Source organism: Falco punctatus (genome assembly GCF_963210335.1).
Source record: "Falco punctatus genome assembly, chromosome: 9".
Taxonomy (NCBI): Eukaryota; Metazoa; Chordata; class Aves; order Falconiformes; family Falconidae; genus Falco; species Falco punctatus.
The window spans coordinates 36,647,350-36,664,434 of record NC_137589.1 but is presented as its reverse complement, the minus strand read 5'-3'; the positions used below and the strand labels follow the sequence as shown (position 1 = coordinate 36,664,434).

Below are 17,085 nucleotides of genomic sequence, written 5' to 3'. Positions count from 1 at the left end.
TTGATGAGGGATTCCTGAGCTACCAAGATGCAAGGCATACTTACATGCTTTCTATTCTTAGATTTATAATATGGTGTGGTTTTTAAAGATACAACTCTCCCTGGTAGCAGTATTGGGCTGGGTGTTGGATTTCAGTGGTACACTGATCTCTGTGTCTGTAATAATATCTATACATCTTGCTGTCAGGTGCATTGAAAGCAATATTCAAATACCTGTATTTCTTCCAGATCTCTGTGCCTAGTTACAGCTCACTGATTCTCAGTGCCTCACTTAGACCCTTGCAATCATGTGTGAGAAGCACACAGCTCTTTTCACTGACTAGCCACAGTTTTATGTAGCTCTCACAACAAGTGAATATGGCTCTGAAAGGGCACTGTGGTGGTCTTTAGTTTTCTTAGGAAATGTTGATTGATGCTAATGGATAACATATATATAGTAGCTTTGCTAAAATCAGAGCTAGGTTAGACAGCATTTTTTCTTTAATGACAGTGTATCTGAACCCTTTCTGTGATGAATTGAATGGTTTGAGGCTGCAGCTTTCTGGGGACCACCTAGGATAAGAAGTATTCTGCAGATGCAAAATACAGTATATTAAATCACTGGTCTTGATTGTGCTCGAGAGGTGTTTAGTCCCAAGTAGATGCTTGAGAGGGAACTTAAAGCAAACGTCTGCCCTGGGCTACTGCAGGAATCCTGCTTCTCCCCACAGTCAAGGTAATACCCGTAACAAATACTGGGTCTGGTGCTTGAACTTAACAGTGATGGGTGCCTTGATTGTCTGACGGAATAACACTTCCATGTTTCAGAGTCAGAAAAAGGTTCTTCCTTTCTGCTGCTACTCCCTTGCAATGTACTACGCCAGCTGATGTTAGTTCACTGAGAATGAAAAAAAAATGCTTTCCAGACCCACACTAAAACTGAATCTTGTGTAAGGGACAAGTAAATGAGGTCACCTAGGTGCTTGTAAGAACAGGTGTTCTTACAAGTGTAGATGACTTAACTTGTGCCATCCTTTTCAAATTCTATCCATCCACAGTATTTTTGCATTTTAATAATTATATTTAGACTCATTTCCTGTTATGCTTATAAAAAAATAAACCACTACAACCACAAATTCCAAACAATCTGTCAAAATGACCATAAAAATGACAAACTTCCCATGGAGTAAGTAACAAAAATATAGACTCTTCAGCCCCAGAGCAGGCTTATTTGATACAGTGACCTTTTCAGAAAGTTTTTTCTTTCATATGAAATGTACTTTTGTATTTGTTTCCAAGGGAGAGAGATCACAAGGGAAAAATAATGCATAATTTTATTATTATATAATTTATTTTTACTTATATAATTAATTTTGATCTATATAAAACAAAACCAAATTTAAGGGATCTTAGTTCTTAATTTTGTACTTCAAATTGACAATCTAATTTTTACTTCAAATGCATTTTTTTTTAACTTGGTTCCTCTCATTAGATTTTTAAAAGGAGATACTAAGCTTTCTGGGCAAGGGTCTTGTTTCTGAAACCAGCAGTCACATGTGTTCAGATATTCTCCTTCTGCATTATTCAAAACACCTACAGTTGAGTGTGTAACTTAGGCAACCTGGCTTGATATTGAATAATGTAGTCACTGCGCTGACATTCAGAGAGATGTCTGTACCCAGAAAATGCTATTTTTATGTGTGTTGTCTTGTTGCTTGAGGGTTCATGGAAAATTAGCCTGCATGCAATATTTTTTTCCTAAAAGTATACACTTTGGATATGTGTTTGTGTGTTCCTTGATTATTCCTTTTCTTTTCCGTCTGCCTTTGTTAATTATCTCAATACATTTTAAAAGCCTGTGATTAATTGCCATTGAAGCACATTTAATTTGAAGCAAAAGTTCCTGCTATTTAAGTCTCTTGTCAGGAAACCAAGTATTAGAGTTGTTTGGTTTCTTATTTCCGAGGCTGTTTACTGACAGCATAAATATTCAGCCTGACTCTAAACAGGTAATTAAAGCCAACTCTTGGCCAGATGTTCCCCTTTGTTGCCTGGTGTGGTATGGAGGGAAGAAGAGGAAGCTGGCCCAGTGCACCTTCTCCTCGGGTTTAGGCAGGTTGTGCGAGTGATCCTCATGTTACTGAGCATCTTTGAGAACATAAGCTTACAGTCGAGGCGAACAGTGGAGCGAGGTGCTGTTCCTCCATCCCTGCGTGCTCCTTCCCTCTCTTCTCCTTTGTGCAGCTGGTTTTGGGAGGCAGAGAACTGAGTTCAGCTTTTTCCCTGGAATAGACAGTGGATTTTGGGAAGTTGTCTTTATAGGGTGTACAGGATTGGTGAAGGCCTGTGAGATGAGTCAGCTGTGTAGACATGATGCAGTTTACTGCTTTAATTTTAACCTTTGTGCCACACCTGCTGTCCTCAGAGGCAACACAACTTACAGGGGACAGGGCTAATGCTGTGAGAGGAGGAGATCAGGGAGCAAATAAAGGCAGGTGCTGAGTAAGCACCTGCAGTGTCTAGGGTTTTGTTTAAAAATTCCCTAGGCCTTGGGGTTTTCAAAGGCATCCTGCCTTGTGTGAGCAGCAGCTTTGGTGAAAGGCCTCAGGAGAAGCTTTGGGTGAATTTTACAGTGAGTTGAATGTTAGTGACTTCCTAAGCTTAGGAGTTAGCGAGTAACTGAGGCTGTGCTTGACATTAATGCCCTGATTTACTCCATGTGAACTGCTGGCAGTGCTTTCAAGATGTGCATGGCCGCTGAGGCTGGAAGGTAAAGGAGAATTAGACCATGAAGCATGGGAGGAAACCAGAACACTTCCTTTGCCTTCAGAATTGTTCATGGCAGGTTACCAGCCTTATTTTTATTCTGCATTTTATTCTTTCTTAGTTTGGCAAACTCTTAAAACTTAGTGGTGGGTCGAGTGACAGTAGGGGAGTGTGTCTCTCTCGCACGTCCTGGAGACAAGTTAACTCGCTAAAAATCACCGGGAACAAGAGGTTCTGGCCCTGATGGCGCTGCAGAACGGCGCGGGAGAGAGTTCTCCCCAAAGGCAAATGAAAAGAATCCCATGCTGTAAACGTCACCCTGCAATTCCTGATTTCGGGGCCCCCGTTAACGACTGCTGACTGTTGAGGTTCGCTGTACCTGCTTCCCCCGCCGACAACCTGAGGGCAGTCAGCGCAGCCTCTGCCGCCGCCAGCCCCGCTCCCGCACCCCCGTCCTGGCGCACCCAGGGTGTCGCTTTCCACAGACAGCACCGCGGCGGGTTTCTGCTTCAGCAGCCGTGAAATGCGCATCTGGGGCTGGGCTGGGCTGGGCCGGGCTGCCCGCCGAGCGCCCCTCCGCCCCCGAGCCGCAGCCGCAGCGCCGCTCCCTTGTGCGGCTGCGGGAAGCGGGCGGGGAGGGGCGGCGCAGCCCCGCAGCCGGCGCGGGAGGGCTGGCAGCGCCGAGCCGGGCCGCGGCGTCCCCTTGGCTGCCGGCACCGGCCGCAGGAAGGCGCGGCGGGGCGGGGGCGAGAGGAAGGAGCGGAGCCGCCCCCGGGCAGCGCAGCGCAGCGCGGCTCCGCCGGCGGCCCATGCCGCGCCGTGCGCACTGAGCGGGGCAGGGGGCCGCGGCGGCGGCGGGCGGCGGGGCCATGTCGGAGGCAGAGAGCGGCGCCGCAGGTAAGGGGGAGCGCCCCGCTCCGCGGCCGCCAGGCCCCCGCCGCAATGCAGGAGCGCGGCTGCCGGCGGCGGGCGCGGCGGGACGGCCCCGGCTTATCGGGGGAAGTGATCGGGAGCCGGAGCCCCGTCCGGAGGGGGGGAGGCGGCCCGGCGGCAGACAATGTCCCGGCCCCGCGGCAGACAATGTCCCGGCCCCGCGGCAGGCAATGTCCCGGCCCCGCGGCAGACAATGTCCCGGCCCCGCCGCTCCGGCCGTGGCAGGCGAGGGGCAGGGAAGGGCCGTCAGCCCCCCCGGCGGGGTCCCGCGGGTGGGGGGAGGGGGGCTCTCTGCGGGGCTCGGCCCCACGGAGCCCCCCGCCCGCTGCGGAGCTGCCGTGGCCCGTCGCATGCGGTCCCCGGGGGCAGCCGATGCGGCGGGCGGGGATCCAGGTGGAAAAAACAATGCGGCGGCATCGCCGGGCCGGGGCGGGCGCCCTGCCCGGTCGCCGGGGCTCTGCGGCGGGCGCGGCCCCGCAGCATCCTTCCCGGCGGGGCTTTGCGGCTCCGTCTTCCCCCGGGTCGGGATCTCCCTTTCCCTGCAACGGCCCAGGAGGGAAGGGGGAGGGCTTGGACTGGAAATCGGGCTGCTGCTGAGATGAAGGCAGGCTCTTACTTGAGTAGCCTGATGCACTGAAACAGAAGGAGCAGGCAGGTGGGTGGCAGCGGTAGTGCTGCCAGGGATGCGAGCCTGAGCATCCTGGCGCAGCCTCGGGGGCCGGGGAGCCCAACGAGGTGCAGGGCTGGGACAGAACCCGAGCGGGTCCTTTTCCCACGTTGACGGATCCGCTGGTCTCTGACTTTGCAAATGCGACATGAGAGCTGAGGCGATCTGAGTCTTGTTTTGCCTGAAACCAAGATTCAGTGGTTTTGGTCCGTGTGCGGTTTGCAGTGTGCCGAATAAAATAAGACAAGCCTCTGCAGGACAGGGGTGGTCTCTCCCTGTGTGGGAAGGGAACTGGGGGAGGGAGGAGGGTTCCCAGGATACAAATGATATGGGTGAATAACCCTAAGGGGAATGCAGACTCTGCCTCATTTCATTCACTCTTTCTATCCCTTCTTCCTCACTGTATGCTGCAAAGATTTGAGGAAACTGTAATGTTGAGCCTAAGGTGCTGGCAGTAATATATGGAGAAACTTGAAATGCTGAGTTTTTACTGATCACAATGAGATTTGGGGTATATTTTGAATGGAATAGCTTAATTGCAGTGCAAGTGGAATAAAAGAGTCAGAAAGTATCCATTGTAAAAACCCCAGGGAACAGTACTTAGAAAGTAGTTGAATCTTCAAGATGACCTGCTCTACTGGATTCCCTTCCCATACACCACCCCCGCACCCCTGACTTCTAAATGTTCTTTCAGTGCTTCCTAAATAAAGTCTCTAATATCGGTTTGAAGTAACCTGTAACAGTTTTCTGGAACACAGCTGACAACGGGGAAAACAGACTGACAGATTCATTTGTCTTTTAGGTGATAGGGTATCGTGCGTTTTTTTTCTCCTGCAAAGCTGCAAGGTTGGTGCAATGCAATACTGAAATTAAGTAACCTGTGACATAGGGAGAACCTATGCAGAAGGGATTTTGTTAAAGACAGAAGACCATGTAGCAAAGCAATGATTTGTTATGCCAGAAATCCTTATGTTCTTTCCACGCACTGGAATGCTGAAGCTGTCAGAGGAAAAAAAGGCTTGAGGGATAGAATGTGATTTAGTGAGTGTTTTATTGACAGTATTGAAGCTGCAGTCACTTATGGCAGCGTAGTACAATGCGTAAAAAAAAAATGTCTATAGGTAAAATAGCCAAGTGTTGTATGCAGTGCCTGCCAATCATTTTTATAGCTTCGGCTAGCACAGCATTGCGGTATCTGCAGCTTGGTTAGTAAGAGCCTGGATGAAATTGTTCATACTCAGGAGCTGTTGCATGTAAAGCTTCTAATTATACTGACTTTTGGCATTTTTAAAACCATTGGCTTGTAATTGGGTGATGCTGATTCAGCTGACAGGTTTTGCTTAATGGTACTGTCACCCTGTAAGCTTTGTCTGAATCTTTAGTTCATTCCCACTGGGACAGCAGTTGGTGTTCAGCAGAGCCGCTTGGCTCCGTACCTGCCAAGTTCCCCCAAAGCCGCAGTCAGCTGTAGTGAGGCCCCAAGAGGTCTGTTCTGTCCAGAGGCTGATTTAGCTGATGCATGTATGGTGTAAGGGGGCTTTATCCCAGTCTAGAGGGAACGAGCAGGATGGCTGTCAAATACAACCATCCCTGGCGGCTAGGAGAGGCTGCTGAGGCCTCGCATGTCAGCTCCAGTCAGAGCAGCCTTCAGGAGGCCAGGTCTGTGCAGGAAGAGCAGAATGTTGTTTCACCTACAAAAGACCTGATCCCTGCATGTAAATGTCAATATTCAGGATATGGTTTGCTTTTTGACTGTGTTGCTGGTGGTGGTGGTTATATATGAGTTGACTGGTGTCTCATCTTGTATTCTTCTCTGCCAAATCCTCTTTTCTTTTTCCTTTTTTGTTGAGTTGATGTGACCTGCCATGGCCAACTTCTCCCAGTTTCATGGGAATGCTGTTGAAATTATTGAGCCCCCTTCTGGATGTTGTATCTGCTATTGCAATTAAATCTGGATTTTTTTTCCCTTTTTTTCTTTTCTGTTAAAGCTATAGGTCCAGTCAAATATTCTAAAATTTTCAGTTCCTTGTTCTTCTAAGCTGTTCTAGGTGACTAGTTCCCTTTTTGCAGTCCTCTGCTGTGATTTCAGTTATCTATAATCGCACCAAACAACCGTCCCTTTCTTAAAAAAAATCTTAAAACCATAATTTTTATTTTGAAACGCTAACATCCAAAGGATCTCATCACCTCCATTTTCTGTACCTGAATTGTTCTGCCTTTTGATGGTGTGTCAGATGGGATTTCAGAAGTGTTTGACTTCAAAGAGCGTACCATTTATGGTTTTAGAAACTTCTCTCTGTGGCTGTTTTAGTCTGTAGGTATGGCAAAGCAGCAAATTGTCTGTTTTGGGTATTTAAAAAAGCTGTGCTTGCTCTCAGCAAATGATAAGGGAAAATACGAAAGTAAGAAGAAACATTTCACTCAAATGATGCTGCTTCTGAGTAGAGCAAGAACAGTCATGGCCTTAATTAGGTATGAAGCACCATGACCTTTTGGGGGAGTTTGGATCTATTATTTTTTAAAGTAAAGTAGATGTTGACATTTTCTATATGCAGCTTAGAGAAATCTTTAGAGCATTTTGTCTATCTGTAGATGGCTTCAGTTGCTTACTTATTTAGCTTCTGTACAGCACTTGTCACGTTTCTATCAAACAGCCTTGCTAGATGAAAACAGACATGGATGAAACTCCAGGCTGCATTGCTGTCGCACAGGCTTGTTCAGCTGTATTTCTCCAATGGTGAAAGAGAGAGGTACAGGGAAGGCTTGGAATCTCTTTCGGGAATGAGCTCTAAAGTCCGTCGGTCGTGACTGTAAATGGTACGCTGGCTTCACAGATGTTTTGCTGAAGAGTGTGCAGCTGTTTGATGATGTAAGGTCACAGATGTTGGTGCTGCGGTGAGGGAATGCTGCTGCCAAGCATGAACTTTTCAGCAATCTGAAATGCCTGTAACATACCTGCAGACTTCGTCTTCTTCTCTGTGACAAATGTTGTGGCTCCTGGGTCATTTAATTGAAACTGCCTTAGTGACCAGGCACATTTTTGATCTTCAAAAGAAGATTCCAAAGCTCTCATTACTCCGAATATGCCAGCTATGGCTCATGTGCTGTGCTGTTAAGAAACATAGTGGTATGCATTTAAAATTAACAAATGCAAGTTTTAGATCTTGTCATAACTAGTGACACAAAGCAGTGACTTTGCAGTATTTTAAAATTAGGGTGGCAGTGGTGAACTGTGTAAGTAATTGGTATTAAAACAGGAAATTCCTTCAAAGTCTGTCTCAGGGGGATTTGAGAAAGGTTTTTATGTAAATGAAAAGGGAAATGCAGTCGGTTCAAATAAAGAAAGCAAAGAAATGAACTAAAATACTGAGAATGTGGAGGCCGGCACTCAAGTTAGAAAGCCTTTGTTCTTTACTAAGGACTTGAATAAATGTCCTTACTCAGGACTGCATCAGGGTGTGTCAAGGACATCAGAGAGCAGCTTTAGGAGCCGCGTTGCTGTCCCCGCCATCGGCACACTGCTGGGGTCTGGGCCTGTGCAAGAGCCATTTGGCGCTCAGTGGCCCAAAGCAGTATCTCTGCTGTGATTGATGTGCGGGACTCTGGGCACATAGGTCGGTTCTAAAGGCATCTTAATTTACAAGAACAGGGGATGTGGAGAGGATTTTACTTATAGCTGTTTCTTCTGTCAGTATTTCCTCAGTGCCCGAGTCGACACTCTCAGCCAGTGCTCTGCAGATGCAGTTTCTGGGGAACACTGAGAGACATTTCTAGTAATTTTTATCTGTTGGAGTCCGAAAAGAAGTGTGGATGTGAATGGAATTTCATAATAGCGATTTCATGTCATCTGAGGGAGTTTATTCACTTAACTTTCTCTGAAGAAAAACTGTCCCAGTGGTAGAGGCCTACCCAACCTGCCTTGGTTTCCTTGGGGAAGGAGGCAGAGATGAATATTCTGCTTATGCTACTTCTTTCTCCCATAGGGAATAATCTGGGAACGCTGTTTTGATTTGTCCATTTCTGAATGTGTCTTATGCTCTTAGTGCTGTTCAGGACTACTCTCTAGGGCTGAAGCAGTTTCTCTTAAAGGGTTTTACAGTCCTGAGCACTCCATGCCCGCCTGCCCCGCGCAGCCTTCCCTCGGGAGGCTCTGTGGGTTGGGATTCGCGCTTTTCACCTCTTTCCTATGAGGTCTGAAGAGTGAGTGTTTGGGTGTGTCTCTCCTTGTTAGAGTGATTGGGCTATTTTTCTCTGCTAAGAGGTAATAACAACATTAAAATCACCGTTTCTTTACTATGTCCTTGCCACCTTCTTGTCATTGTCTGGGAAATGCATTCCTCTGACAATTTGATCTTACGGATTTCATCGTTTGAGGACTCTTGATGCTTTCTCCATGCTTAAAGATCAAAATACCTGTGGTCATACTAGGCTGACTGGCAACTAGCCCCATTCCCAGCTGTCAAACAGATCCCACAAATTTAACATCTCTTTCTCAAGTTTCCATGGATACCTTAGTAGAGCACACGCTGTAATCAGAACAGCAGGGCATGCCATTTGCAAAAGCTTTCGGTATTGTCATTATGGAACTGCTGCATTCAAAAATCAACCTTTTGTAGTAGCTCTCTTGCTTACTCAGCTATGTTCCAGTTCTGGTTTTAGCCATAAGAACTCCTTTGCAGTCTGTACCATTGGCTTGCCACTGTGACAGTGGAACTTTTTGGCTGGTCAGTGTTGGTCTCTGGCTGTGGGATTTGTGTGCACAGTCATGGTACCTGAGTGTAGGCTTGGTGGATGCTGCTGTAAAAACCTCTGGACATGGGTTTTGGTTGGTGACTGCTTGATTTTGTGATCTGCTCAACAAATCCTTAAACATGTACTTTCTTCTGTCCGTGGCTTCTCTTCTCATAAGGTATTTTCCTTTAAGCCTGATAGCTGATCTGTTTTCAAGATTGTAAAATAAAAAGAACAAAGAAGTAAAGACTTAGTTTTGATTTAGCTATAAAGTGTCACTCAGAGCTAAATCAATAGCCATAGTCACAAATGACTGCTAATGAACTGTCAAATGTGATACCAATTTTGCAGTTTCACAACAACTAATACTCTCTTATTTTCCCATCTTTGAACAACATCTGGTTTAATAGCTTTGCAGAATATCAAGGGATTTATATATAGCATCACTCGTGCTGACTACCATGAGAAGTAACAGTTATTCTAGTTTGGCTCTTCTTTTTGCCCTGTCTTCCCCTTTCTTTGTTGTTGGTGGGTTTTTTTGTTCGTTTGTGGGTTGGGTTTTTTTGTTTGTTTTGAGTGGGGTTAGGGAGAGAGGTATGTTTTCTATCATCAAGACTCTACACCTACATGGGTCATGTTTGGCATTCTTGAAGAGTGTAAAAATGAAGACAGACATTTTCAAGTACTGTTTCCAGTCCATGTTTTAAGAAAAAGAAGTCACTGCATTCATCTGGTTTGAGACTTTGCAGGGTACTTAATGAATCTAGGAATTCTTGATAACTAAATAACCTTTTTGCCTTCTAAGTAAACAAATACCTCCAAAAGTGTTCTTATTTTTCTGTGCTGGTTACATGGTCTGAACAGTAATTATTGTTCAGTCTTCGGATAATATTTCTTTGCAATCCTAGATTAAGATATTCATTGTTTTCAGGATACAACTGTGCCTTGAGGAGGTTCTTAAATAGGAACTTGCCATCAAACAGGGGTTTTATAACTCTGCAATATTTTGATCTTGCTTTTTAAAGAGAAAAAAACAACTCACCAGCCCTTCCTCAGCTGGTACATGGTGTTTTTCCCAAAGAAAGTGATTAGCATCACAAATGCTCTGTGTTATGAGTGTGGTCCTGGGCATTAGCACATAATCTTAGTAGTGGTATTCCTGACAACCTTGCAGTGAACCAAGTAGGTGAGGTAGATGATGACAGACATGATGATGGAGGAGCAGCAACAGGAAACCTTTTCTAGGAAAGTATCTTTTCACAGAACCTAGGTTCTGTACATCTGTGTTTTGTTTTGTGTTCCTTATGTCTTTCCTTGTGGAAGCAAGGAGGGAGTAGATGAGACATACAGGAAAACAGTGCTTGCACAGGGGCAAATAGTGCAAGGAAGCCTCAAGGAAGCAAGTTCATGGAAGAGCTTGCTGAAGGAAGAGAAGGTTAGTTAGTGTGTATTAAAGGTGTCTATTACAGAATTGTATGTGGAATATTTAGAAATATCCTGGAGAGTTGTCTTCTACCACTCTGAACTACAACATCTGTTCTTAACCCACCTTTATCACAACATGCAGCCTGCCCTCTCCAACATGTAAACCGGGATCAGTTCTGTCTGTCCTGTTAGTAGTACATGAGTGCTGGAAGAGCTGGAATCTAGGAGGAGAGCGATGACTGCAAGGCACCGCTGGTAAGTTCCCCAAACCCCCGGGTTCTGGGGTCCGAGCAGGTTCTGAGCAAGTTGGCACTACATCAGCACTGGGATGGATGAGGGAGCTGGCTGATCGCAGAAGCTGGAAAGCTCTCAGGTCATTAAAGGGGGAGGTGGATTTAAGACTTTACAGTGTAGATAGTGAATAGGTTTGAGTTTAAGGCAGCTCTAGGGCAGACTTAGCTATTGGTAAAGACCTGGCTGAGGCTTTACAGACCCAGCTGCGAAGCGTGCAAGGGAGTGTGATGCTTCTGCTTTGGTCCAGCTTACCAAGCATTAGCGAGGTCAGACCAAATCTAGGTAAAATAGTTTAGCCTATGTCTTGTCAAAAAGAGAAATGAATATAACGCATGTGGCATTTTTGGAAGGTTATTGATAGTTCTTCTGTGTTTCTTTCATCTTAAATTTCATTCACAGAAAATAGGTAGTGTCTTTTGGTTTTCCTTTGCTGGAGGTTCAGGAAAATTAATATTATTCACAGAGTGGTGGGGCGAACCTGGGGTTGTTTTTTGATACTCTTAACCTTAATATTAAAAAATTATCTTAGCTTGATAGCATAGTGGAAAAGTAATTCCTCCAGTCAAACTGTAATCATAATAGGAGGCAATGTAAAAGCATAAACAAAAAAGGTCAAAGTTATAATGAGGAACATGTCTTATTTTCAGAATTTTATCCAAAGAATTGGGAGATTTTTACCTAGGAAATCACTGTGCTCTAATTGGTATCAATGCAATGAATACCAGCTCTTTGGGTGACCAGTTATTATGAAAGGGTATCAGGAAACTTGGATTTGTATCAGAGATTAGCTATGGCTGTATTCGTAGAAGGGAAGTGTATTGCAGTCGTCAACAAACCAGCTGGATGCCTACCGGCATTTTAAAACAAAGAATTCCGATTCCATTGATGGCAATAACACTGGTGTCATTGGTTTCAGTAGAAACAGAAGGGTCTTACTTCTAATATGAAATATGGGATCTTTTATTATGCATAAGAATATTTTAAGTGTTTTTTTGTATTTGCTTCTCTCAGTCTCTTTTTTTTTTTGGTTGTTCTATAATTATTTTCAAAGGCCATCTTTGTATTTACAGTGAAATGCTCTAGGTTGTCATGTCACATTTCGAAGCTGTGACATTTTGTGCTTAATGCAAAACAAAATCTCAGCAATAGGAAAAGCTGAATAAGATTTTCTTCATCAATGCAGTAGCTGCCAGCTAAAAGCAGTATGGTAAACCCTTCTTTTCCTGTTGTGCAAACATCATTAACAAGCTTTCCTTGGGGCAAAATTATTATTGATGCTCAAAATTATATGCATGTTTTGAATGAAAAATGATGTTTTTAATGCCATTCTTTTACTGCCTGATGGCTACCTTGTATCCAGATTTGATTTGGTACATCCTTTTTGTTTTTTGTTTTTCAATCCAGAGATATTGTCTGAGTGGAAAATGAAGAATTTGGCTAAGATTTTCGTATGGCCAGCAACCTGACTGAGATCATAGCTACATATAGCAGTCACTCTCATCAGCTGCTGGATGGCTGGAAATTCCAGAAAAACAGCCATTAGATATGTGCAAATGTGTGATCTGTGAAAATGATCAGCATCTACACAGTAAATTCAGTGAACTTGGGTTTTTGGAGCCATAAAGATTGGCTGCAATAGTGGCGTTTTTAGTAGGTCTAATGCATCCTGACTTGCCGTGTGCATGTGGTTCATCAGCCCGCAAATAACTGAGAGGCCGAATGGATTTCACATATGGAACAGTGGATATATGTTATACACATCAAAAAGAGTTGCTGCAGCTTTCCTTTTGAGGCAGGTGGTGTACTGCAGGCATTCCCAGTTGGGAGTCTGGGAAAGCCTGGAAAAGGGTGTTGTATCTCGGTCTTTCCAGTGGGTCCTTAAGCTCAGCCAGAGGCTCAGTTCTGCACAATGAATGGAATTCATTGCATTGTACATTATGGATTGTAGAAAAATGACTTCTATTGTGAAAGCACTTCTTCAAATGTTAGAAATATGATCTGAAATAGGGAATAGCATTGATTCTATTGCCGATTCAACAAATCACAAGAAGAATTTTAATTAGCAAGTGTTGAGTTTGTGGCCACTCTGGCAGGGTAGAAATAGAAATGAACTTAGGATACATTGCTTGGCATATAACATACACACTAGTGTTCAGGCATGCTCCTGCAGAGAGATGATACCATACTGATGCTGCCTATTTTCTGATATGCAAAACAGCTGTAGGAGATCCAGACCATGATGAGTCCCTTTCACCATCGCTCAGAGGGGAGGCCTGCAAAGCTTCGGGAAGTGCAGTTCTGTCCTGACCGAGCCTTCTCTGTTGTAGGCATGACTCTAAAGTACTGCAGAATGTGCCTGAAAAGGTCCATGTTGGGGTTTCTGATGGCAAACATGGGGCTTGATACCTTATTTCTTCCTTTTTTTTTTTTTTTATTTTTTTTTTTTTTATTTGTTTCTCTTGTGTACGCCAAACTGCTGATGTGGCACATATTCAGGTATTCCCCCCTTCCCTGATAGGACTGCATTTCTGTGCTTTATACCATTGAGCAGCGTACTCTGCTTCCTGAATTCTTGCTTTTACTTGTCTTGGTAAATTGTTACTTCGAGACGATGCCCGCTAGCTTATGTTGTCTGTGTTACTTGGATTGCAGGGAACTTTGTTAGCAGAGAGTCCACTGCTACAGAATGCTGCTTTGCTGTTGGAATGAACAGTTTCCTTAATATGTGAAGCAGAATATTTTGCTGAAGTCTGGTGTCGCTGAATTATAGAAAGCAAAATACTTATGAAACCTGAATTTAAAAGGAAAGATAAGATTTTGTGTAGCTGCTGGAAAAAGAAAAAGTTTAGTATGACCTTAGTGACCTGTGGCTGTGAGGTTTAGCAGTCACCTTTCCTAAAGCAGGGCTCAGCTTGCTGGCTTGGAACTGATGATCTGGGGCTGTAGCACTCCATGTCTGATACTCTCAGGGGTTTGCTAAAACTCATTTATCCAGTCCTGAATAGGAATGCATAGCAGGGGCTCCCAAATATTGAGTGGACTGATAGTCTTCCAGACGATATCAGCTGCTGTTAACTGATCTCTCTAATTAAATAACAAGATTGGTCCTTCTCTTTCGATCTATTAGAAGATCAGATTCAGCTGAATATGCTGTCGGTGAAATGTTCACACTGTGTCAGCTAAGTTTTTAGAAATGCTGTGGACTTTGATTTTACTCTGGGTGCTGTGACACTTAAAGGTTAATCCTTCATTGCATTTTGTCATCAGTTGCATTGCATTTTGTTGAAATCTAGAATGTGGCTGATCATTTACTGAAAAACAGAAAAAGCTAAGCTGAGTAGCTATTGCAGGAAACCACAGAAAAGAAACTCTTGCATGTGTTTAGATGAAAAGAAGAATAATTTAAATTAAGTCTAAACCAGCAAATGCAGCTAATATGATAATGGACATGATTCATTATTAATACAGTATCTGCTGATCTCATAATTTGACCAATTCTGGAATTCTTTGGGGATTTGCAAATCAGATGGTACCCTTTGAACCTTAAAAAAAATTGCTGAAAATGGGAGTCTTCTGTGTTCTTGCTTCCTCTTCTGGTCACCTTGAAAATGCACAAGGTGTTCTTCTAATTGCTTAGGTTAGGACAAAAGTCAGAATTGTAGTGATATGGTCAAATTCTATACATGTTTAGTTAAATTATCCAACCCCCTGATACAGACAGTCATATTTCATGCTAAAGTTCATATTATTCTTTCATAAGTAAATTAAAGAATTTCTGTTCAAGAAATTTAAATCGTATTTAGAAAAAGATCATTTTAAATATTGGTTTGTTTGAAGACTTTAATTTGCATGCTAAATCAGATCTCTCCATTTATTTTGGTGTGCAAATTGTCAAGAACTAAATGTTTATTTAATGCATGCTGTTTAGCTATATGTTTTTTTTCATAGTGTGTTGCTTGACACAGAGATCTTTAGTAAACATGGGAGATAAAGCTGGAACTTGAGCTATGTGGGACACTACTTGTGTTTTTTCATTACAGAAGCCTTGAGAAGTCATCCTGCTTGTAAGAACTGTTCCAAATACCATGATACTCTGCAGGACATCTTTTCCAATTGTTAAGAGGAGGAATTTACTCATAAAGGCTAGGCATCCTTTTTTTGGTTGCATGATTGCAAATCAGGTTGCTTGCAACCTTTTTTCCATTTTCTGGCTTGGAATAGATGCTTTTTTTTCTTTCAGATAAACTACTCATACTCCTTTAGAAATAGGAGATTTTTAAATATCCTGGAATATCTATGCATTTACTGCTGTTCAGAACACAGTTGTAAAAATCGTGACGTGCACTTTTTTTTCCCCCAAGCAAACACTAACTCAACAAAATATTAAAGCTCCCACATGGACAAGTCTGTTTTAACACCTTTCAGTTTAGATTGGGTAGATAGTATAATGTTAGAAATTTCCCAGTTTCATGTGCTTTTAACAACTGTTTCACTACTTGTTAGAACTCTTGGCATTAAATCGAGGGTGACTGGCTTGCAAGCCATTTTCTGTAAACGCCAATTGCTCTGATAAAAAAACTTTTTAACTTCCCAGTATTCTAAACTGCGCTTACTCATTTATCAGCTCTGCACTCTCTGATAGTGTTAGGGTCTCTTTTAACAGTTAGAATATAACAATTATGTTTACCCTGATTATTGCACATGATTAGTTAGTAGTCTCATGAAATGAGTTGCAATGTCGTGCCACTGCTGCTTGTGTCAACTGGATAGCAACTCTACCGAATCACTGTAACAGTACATTTTGGTTTGTTTTGCTCCTTTAGAGCTTGTAGCATTGCCTTCCGTGATTTTCCTCTCTCGATCTAACAGAACTCCAGGCTGGTGGAATGAAGGACTCATTGTAGAATTAATTTGTTTAGCTGGGTATTTGCAGGAGCAGCAGTGAATACAGTGCAGAATGGTCATGGGTTTGGAAGGATTTTTTCCTCAGGTCAAAAATACTGATAATCACCAAGAGTTTAACCTTCCAGCAGAGTGGAGCAGCTGATAAGAATCAGGAAAAGTTAGCCCTTCCGCAAATCCAGCCTTTATGCTTAAGTTTTCAAGAACATTCTGAAACTGAAATGGACAATTTATTTTGAAGATTTCTGATGAAAATATCTAAGTCTGTTTTATTTTTAAGCAGTGATATCTACAGGTAGCTAAGACAGACCTCTGATCTCTGCTTAACATTTGTTGTTTGTTAACACATATTTTTATGTTTGTGGATACAGTGAGTGTCCTTGTAGACATTTTACATCCCTGGATTGCAACAAGTTAATTGAGTTGAATAAATTCTTGATAGAACACCACCCAAGTTAGCACAGTTTCATTGGATGAATGTGAGTATTGCACTGGTTATTTTATCATTGCTCTCTGAGAGACAAAAAAGTATGTGTATATTGTCACACAGGATTTTCTGAGTTGCATGTAGAGCTATGAATAACTTCTCGAGGTACACCCAGGCTGATAGGTGAAGGCAGTCTGGAAAATAGATTGCTGAACAATGGGTGCTGAAACAAATAGTGAAAAGAATTAGTAACAAAGAGAAACACTGAAAACCACATAGATAGTGATTTGATGTCTATATTTTTGTGCTTCAAAGCCAGCATCCTAAGTGGGGAAAATGTACTGGTTTCCGAAGATGTTGAGTCAGTATTATGATGTCCTGGTCTGCTCAGGATGTGTTGGTTCAGGTCCAGTCAGGAATGGCAGCAGGATTCAAGGAACATGTTTTGTTATTAATTCTCTGTTTTGTTTTTTTTTTTTTTCCTGTGCTGAAATATTGCTCTTCAGTTCTACAAAAAATGCCATATCAATGGTACAAAAATTAATCTGTTTTGAAAAGAGGATGAAATGGCACAAAGGAGGTTGATAACAGCATCTGAGGCTGATAACAGCATCTGATCCAAATATATCTTAAGAAACAGAGCAGATTCTGAGTTTGTCACATTTGACCTGTGGCTTTTTGTACTTCACCACAAGAGAAGTAACATAATATATTCTTGAAGAACTTGTACAGGAAGTGTGAATATTTTGCTTCTGCAAATGCTTCTGAAGATCAGGCTGAAGATGCATATTATAACTTGAATACAAATAAACACTGTTACGAGAGCTATGGAGGAAGATTTTTTTCATGTGGGAAGATTATCCTGTAGTTGGCTGCTGCAGAATTTTTTGCATCTTCCCTGGAAAACAACACATATTTGATTACTAGGAGTGACAGGTTTCTTCATTAAGTAGTTCTAAGGT

General features: G+C 43.0%; 1 protein-coding gene across 4 annotated transcripts in view; it reads left to right on the top strand.

Moving 5' to 3' along the window:
- Positions 1 to 17,085, top strand: part of HSPA12A (heat shock protein family A (Hsp70) member 12A) — a 107,986-nt gene that overhangs the window by 42,670 nt on the left and 48,231 nt on the right. Inside the window, exon 1 of one of the 4 annotated variants that reach the window (XM_080403261.1) lies at positions 593 to 3,641. The exons of the other annotated variants lie outside the window; for them this stretch is intronic. Coding sequence (XP_080259387.1) covers positions 3,614 to 3,641 — 28 coding nt within the window. The 5' untranslated portion in view covers positions 593 to 3,613. Of the gene's footprint in view, positions 1 to 592; positions 3,642 to 17,085 lie in introns of those variants that run through there. 4 annotated transcript variants of the gene reach the window in all.